This window comes from Gracilinanus agilis, chromosome 4 (assembly GCF_016433145.1).
Source record: "Gracilinanus agilis isolate LMUSP501 chromosome 4, AgileGrace, whole genome shotgun sequence".
Lineage (NCBI taxonomy): Eukaryota > Metazoa > Chordata > Mammalia > Didelphimorphia > Didelphidae > Gracilinanus > Gracilinanus agilis.
This window is the reverse complement of record NC_058133.1, coordinates 261,873,935-261,881,119: the sequence shown is the minus strand read 5'-3', so window position 1 is coordinate 261,881,119 and position 7,185 is coordinate 261,873,935. Positions and strand designations below refer to the sequence as shown.

Below are 7,185 nucleotides of genomic sequence, written 5' to 3'. Positions count from 1 at the left end.
AGTAGATCTAGAAGGGGCAGCTATCGTTGGATAGAGAGCCAGGCTTGGGAATGGGAGGTCCTGGGTTCAAAGCTGGCCTTGGATACTTCTCAGCAGAGTGGCCCCTGGGTAAACCACTTATCTCCAATTGCCTAGCCCCTGTAGCTCTTCTGCAAAACAAAACCAAAAACAAAACCACAGATACTTTCTGGTTCCTGGCTGGGTATGCTCGTACATACCTGGTGAAACAATCCATCATCATTAAGATATGGCTTATAATTTTACTATCTTCTTTCTTAAAAAAATGCTTACCTTCTGTCTTAGAGTCAATTCTGTATGTTGGTTCCAAGACAGAAGAGTGGTAAGGACTGGGCAATGGGGATTAAGTGACTTGTCCAGGATTATACTGTGTTTTGACTGCCTTCTTGCAGAAATAAAAAAGTCCTTGTAAATAAGTTTCAAGGTTACTTACACTTAAATCCGCTTTGCACACACTGGGCACAAATTTCTCATTTCTTAGGGATATCTGCAGCCATCTTAGGCCAGTAAAAATCTGTTTCTTATCAACTAGAGGGTCATTTTTTGATACATCAGTCATCAAGGAGGGCTATTATAGATAGGTAATATGCTCTGGTCAGCACCAACTACTTCATGGTTCCATATAAGGGATCAGTCAAAATCTGGGACAGTAATCCACTGGACAGCTCCAACTTCTGCAACTGTCTCAACAGCAGAGTTCCTTCTCAAGACTGGAACTTGAGGGTTTCAGCATGATTCCCTTGCTTTTTGGCTTGTATCACTTCTCTTAGTACATCAGTCCCACCTTCGTCTTGCCTGTTGTCCATAGACACCTGAGACAAGTGTTCAATGCTCAGTGAATCAAGGTTTCCATATATGTCTTGGCATATTGTCTGGTGGAAGTCCTAAGCACTCAGCTACACTTCCACTTGGTTATAGTCTAATTCTGTAGAGATCACAAATAACTCTCACACTTCCTTCTGGTATCACTACAGTTCCACTGTCATGTGGCATTCTGGATAAAGCATCTTTATCCACATGAACCTTCCATGCTTGGAGTGTAAGTTGAAATCATAGCTGATCCCTGCATTGACAACCTGACACTGACAAACAGCATCCAACATGGCACTGATCAAATTATGCTCAGGGCTTTTTATCAGGCCATTCTTAGAGTTCTGCTCCATATACATAGTCTTTGACCTTGGATGGTACACTTCACATCTAAGAACTCAAGCCTGGGGGCCACATAACAAGCCAAGCTGTCAATTAAGTCTCTTCTGGCAAATACAAATAGTTCCTGAGGACCATCATTCTCTGGTGCAGGACATCTCCTCAACTTTCTAGGCTGGTATCTGTGTGAAGAACAAAAGGTTTGGTTGGGTTTGTAGATAATAACAATAGTGCACAGGCACGATAATTGACCAAGTCTGGGAAAGGTTTTTCCCATTTGCAGATTTTAAGATAATTTTGTCTTTCATGCCTTTCTAGTTGAGTGTCTTTGATCATATGTTCCCAGGAACCTTCATCATGAGAAGTGCCCAAGTCAGCTACACTTTCTCCTTCTCCTCCTCCAGGATGTACTCCTGATTCTCTGGACATCACCAAGCCTGCATGTATAGCTTCTCTCCTTCCCTACCCACCTTTTTTCAGCACTTAATAGTTTATGAAGTACTTTACATATGTTACCTCATTTTATCCTCACAATAGCTCTGTGAGTTAGGTCTACTATTATTCACACTTTACAGATGAAGAAACATTTTACAGATGAGGCCTAGAAAGGTTAAATGACATGCCCCAAGACACATAGCTAGTAATCATCTGAGGCAGGATTTAAATTTGATTCTTCTGACTACACTATCCACTGAGTGTGAACATTATGGAATTATCCATGGAGAGGGATTAGACTGATGATGGTTGGCCTCAGAGGGCAGAACTAAGCTCAATTAGTAAAAGTTACAGGGAGGTAGGTTCTAACTTGAAATTAAGGAAATACTTCCTAACAATTAGAATTGTGGAAAAGTGGAACAGGAGAGAGAGTGAGTTGCCCACTTCTTTGGAGTCTTAAGCAGAGGCCAGATGATCATGTGATGGGAATGTTGCAGAAAGGGTTGATGATTTAGGACGGAAAAGAAATAGCTATTTAAATGTTAAGCATTTACTATGTGTCAGGTATTGTGCTAAGTGCTTTACAAATATTTTTGATCCTTACAACGACCCTGGGAGGTAAGCGCTATTATTTTCCTCAATTTTACAGTTAAGAAAACTGAGGCAGAGGTTAAAGGATTGCAGTGTCATTCAGGTAGTAAGTGAACTCTGGTTTTCCTGACTTCAGGCCCAGGGCTCTCTCCCTTGCCCCACCTGGTGTTGCAAGGTCAGATAATTTCTGAGGTTCCTTCTATTTTTCAGTATATTGTTCTACAACTTCTTTCATCCCATTTAGTCCTATAGCTCACTCAGTTCCATCCTGATCACTTCTTGCCTGGGTTATTGCAACAGACTCCTAATTTGGATTCTCAGCTCCCACTTTCATCCCTCTCCAATCTTTTTACATAGCTGCCAAAATAATCTTCCTACAGCCCAAGTCTGAATCCCCTCTCCCTCTGTTGAAGATGCCCACAGGAGAAAATAGAAATTCCTCTGTTTGGCTTTTAAAGCCTTTCATGATCTGCCTCTATGCCGCTTTTCTGGACTTCTTACACTCTCCTCCTTCAGCCAAAGTGGCTTATTTGCTGTTCTTTGAACTCTGTGTTCCATCTGTGGACCTTTGTACAGGCTTACACTTAGGATATTTGTTTTCCCACTTCTACCTCAGGATCCCAAGCTTCCTTCAAGATTCAGACTGGATGTTTCCTCTATGTAACCTTTTTTGATCTTAGGGGTGGTGTGTGTGTGTGTGTATGTGTGTGTGTGTATTTGTGTATTTGTTTTACATCATTACAATTTTTCCCAGTATGACTTTCCTCTTCCCCTCACAGAGGACTGCCCTATGTATTGTTTAAACAACAAAAAAAGCACATTTACTTAGTAACTTTCCTTTCATTACATAATCATATACATTCTTTTTAAAAATTTTCTTTAATTAAAAAAAAAAACCTCACCTCACCTTGGAAACAATACTATGTAAGGTAAGGTCTAGGCAATGGGGTTTAAGTGATTTGCCCAGCTAGGAAGTATCTGAGGCCACATTTGAACCTAGGACCTCCCATCTCTTGGCCTGGCTCTCAATATACTGAGCTACCCAGCTGCCCCCAATCATATACGTTCTTACCTATCTATATATTGTACATGTCAAAATAAAGTAAACTCCTTGCGGGCAGGGACTATTTGTAATCCTCACACCCAGAGGGGTGCCTTGCATATATGTTAGACACAATAAATGCTTAGTGGATTAGATAACAAATTTCCATGCATTTGTTCCCTTACCTGAACTTTAAATTGTGGCTTTCTTACTTCTCTGCCTTCGTTGGACACTGGAGCTTGGCTTCTTCTGCACTTAGTGCTCTAGCCAATTGCAATCCATATCCTAGTAGAAAATTTGTGTAGGGAAAATTAGTCACACAGGATTGAGGTGCAGTGGCTGATTTCATGTCTTTAAATAAGAGCAGAAGAAAAGAGCAGGTAAGGAAAGAATTGTAGTGTGTTTTATTTATTTGTTTTTTTTTTAACCCTTAACTTCTGTGTATTGGCTCCTAGGTGGAAGGGTGGGCAATGGGGGTCAAGTGACTCGTCCAGGGCCACATAGCTGGGAAGTGTCTGAGGCCAGATTTGAACCTAGGACCTCCCGCCTCTAGGCCTGACTCTCAATTCACTGAGCTACCCAGCTGCCCCTGTAGTGTGTTTTAAAAGCAAATAATAAGAGCTGGCATTTACAGTCAGGCAGCTAAATGGTGTAGTGCAGTGATGGGCAAACTTTTTAAAGAGGGGGCCAAAGGAAAGGAAATGTTCATCTGTCGGTCTGTTTTTAAGGCAACTCTTTTGAAGTTTCATTGTATTGTATCCTATGCATTGTATTTGTCAGATTAGGAATAATGTCCCAAAACGGGATAGAACATTTTAGGGGGCTGCATTTGGCCTGCAGGCCATAGTTTGCCATATCCACTAGTGTAGTGGATAGAGTGCTGGGCCTGAAGTCAGGAAGGCTTGAGTTCAAACCTGTCCTCAGACACTTACTATGTGACCCTGGGCAAGTCACTTAACCCTATGTGTCTCAGTTTCCTCATCTGTAAAATGAGTTGGACGAGGAAATGGCAAACCCACTCCGGTATCTTTGTCAAGAAAACCCCAAATGAGGTCACACTCAGATATGATTAAAATGATTGAATGGCAAAAGCATTCATGCAGCACCTACTATGTATGGGTATTTGAGGAGGACTAGCACTACTGGAGGTGTTCTGCCAAGTTCTTTTTAGGGTTGGTGTCCACTTGGCACTCAACTTTCACTTGTGGCTCCAAAAAGCTATATAAAATATGTATTGGCCACATCTGGGTAAGATGGGCTAAAATATGTTGAGAGTAACTGAGGAGCCACAAACCCTCTGGTGAGTTAGGGGGATGTCTACCCCAAGCATGTGAAGACTCCTGGGAGAATGGGAAGATGAGAACAATTTATTCCAATGGCCATGAAGGCAGCTGAAGCTGGCACTGTGAAGCATTTAGAGCTTGGTCAGATATGGAAGATGCCAAAGTGATCCACTGTATCTTGGGCCATCACCTATTATCTTTTTTTTTTTTTCATGTTAAATAATCTGTATTCTGATTATAGGTAACAGGATGTTCATTTAGACCATATGGAGGCCTACTTAATTGTAACTGAGGATTGCTGTCCTAGAACAATCTTTCCATTTCATCAGTAATTTAAGCATTTTGCTGAAGATTTGTACAAGCAAGGGAATAGTCTGTCTTGCTTCCAGCTATACAAAAATACAACTTGTAATTTAAACATAGTTTTATAAAAGCATGGGAGGAAAAAAATCCCCCAAATCAGGGAGTTACAGTACTCTCATTTGATGCTTCCAAATTCTTTCCTGGCATTTTTTCTTTTAAACTCACTTGCAGTTTATACATTCAGTAGTTTTCTCCTCTAACCCTTATATTCATGTCCATTCCTATTTCTTTTTTTAAAAACCCATTCCTTTTAAAATCCACTGAATCAATCATGTCTAATGAAAGATGAATGTGGGCTCATGGGTTTCCCTTAACAACTCAGTACCCAAACCTCTAATGTCATCCAGGCACTGCAGCCAAACGTGGGCTTCTTCTGTCCTGTACAGAGCCAACTTTAACTGGCTCAAATTCAAACTAGAATTAAATGGCAGTTGTGACGTTCACAGTCTAGGTACAAAGCTCCAATATGTATCTGATTGCTCTATGTACACAGATCATTGGTTTTACTATATACCTAAGCTCTGCACACAGTAGGCATTCAATAAATATTTGGTTAATTAAATAGAATGGGAGGCGCATTATGGTACAATAGAGAAAGTGCTGGAGCCCTGGGTTTTACTCCCATTTGTTATTAGCTGTGTGCCTCTGCCTGTCTAAGTCTACCCTCCTTTGGAAAATGAGGGGTGTGGCATGGATCATAAACAATGTCCTCTCTACCTTGGCAAGTCTATGTCTAAATTTGTCTCCACTGGCCTATAGTCAGGTCTAGTTAGCCAAGGAAGTCTACAACCTTTCTCTCCATGTGCTCAATAATTTGAAGTGGCTTTAATATTCTATGGGGGTGCTGATTGCCCCCCAAAAGCCAAATAATTTGTTTTGGCAATGAAGATGACATAACTAGGGACTGCCAAGGATGTCTATCATTCAATCTTGGAATAACCAAGACCATCCCCCAGCTGTTCAGGTTTTTCATCCACAACATTAACCAAACAACAACAAAACCCTCTTAGTCATTTACTCTAGAGATTTAAGTAAAACTTTTAAAACAGATATTCACAAAATATATACAAGAGCACTCCTGCTCGGGCTCTGTGACAAGGCTTGGATCCCCCCTCCAATTCCTTAGTGATCACTAATCCCCCAAGCGCTCTCCTTGGTGATGGGCTTTCTGCTAGCATCCTGCTGCCTCCACGTGTTCTCCTACCAAAGAGATGGATGTAGGAAGTTCTAGCGCTAGTCATCACTGTCACTGCCAGATTCACTCAATTGTAAGTCATTTCGAAGGGTGTTCATCAGCTGGTGATTTCCGGAGGGCCGGCTCGTGCCGTTGGCCATGGGGTTCCTGTGACTGAACTGCTGGTGAGGAGGCTGTGAGGGCGAGGCACGGGCAGCTGGCTCTTCTCCTCCGCTGCTGGAGCTGTCATCATCGCTGCCTGAAGAGCTCTCAGAATCTGAGGAGCTGCTCCCGCTGCTGCTGCTCATCTGCTCAATGATTTCAACCTCTGCTCTCAGCTCTCTCTTAATGTCATCCAATTGAGGTTCAGGTGAAGGGTTATCTTTCACAGGGGACGTTTTTGGTCCAATTGGTGGTTTCATTGGGGCTCTGAATGGTATAGGTGGTGGTGCTCGAGAAGGGGGCTGCTCCATTCGGGCCTGGATTTTGCTGCTTCCTTCAGCTCTTGTTTTCTTGACTTGAATGCTGCTACTGAGCTTTTCCAACACATATTCCCCAGTGTCATGATTAATGATGAGAACACAGTCTTTCTGATAGGGTCTTTTGTTTCCTTTGAACACAGTCATTGGAGGTGTTGATCCAGGAATATGTGGAAGTGTAATTGTGACTTCATCTCCTTTGCCAACCTGGAGTTCTCCTTCACACGAAGTATCTATAGATGCTGGCTTAAAATCATAGCGGATGGTGTGGAAGGAGGACTTGGGCCTCTTCTCGAAGCTTTCGCCGAGCTTCAGGCCGTGTTCTTCGCGGTCCAGCAGCGGGTTCGCGGTGCCGTTCATGGCCCTCTCCCCGTCGGGGGAAGTGGCTTCCAGTAGCCGCTCGGCCCTACCCTTGCGCCGGCTTCCTCAGCGCCGCCCCCGCCCTCCATCACCTATTATCTTGACTTTTCTTCTACCATGACTCTGGAAGAGAGAATCAGGCTGGCTTTGCATAATTCTGTCTTATTTTTCCTACAACTCAAGACTTCCCCGGATGATGTCATTGGTCTTCTTCAAAAATAAAAGATAAACAACCGCAGCTATGTGGACAGTGTGCTAAGCACTTTACACACACTTCATTTGATTCTCTCA

At 42.6% G+C, this 7,185-nt stretch overlaps 1 protein-coding gene across 1 annotated transcript; it reads right to left on the bottom strand.

Moving 5' to 3' along the window:
- Positions 1–5,842: 5,842 nt before the first annotated feature.
- On the bottom strand, positions 5,843–6,902 carry LOC123245343 (ELL-associated factor 1). The gene has a single exon (XM_044674202.1). It carries the CDS (start codon positions 6,892–6,894, stop codon positions 6,115–6,117), a length of 780 nt encoding a protein of 259 aa, XP_044530137.1. The 5' UTR covers positions 6,895–6,902; the 3' UTR covers positions 5,843–6,114.
- Between the last annotated feature and the right edge of the window lie 283 nt (positions 6,903–7,185).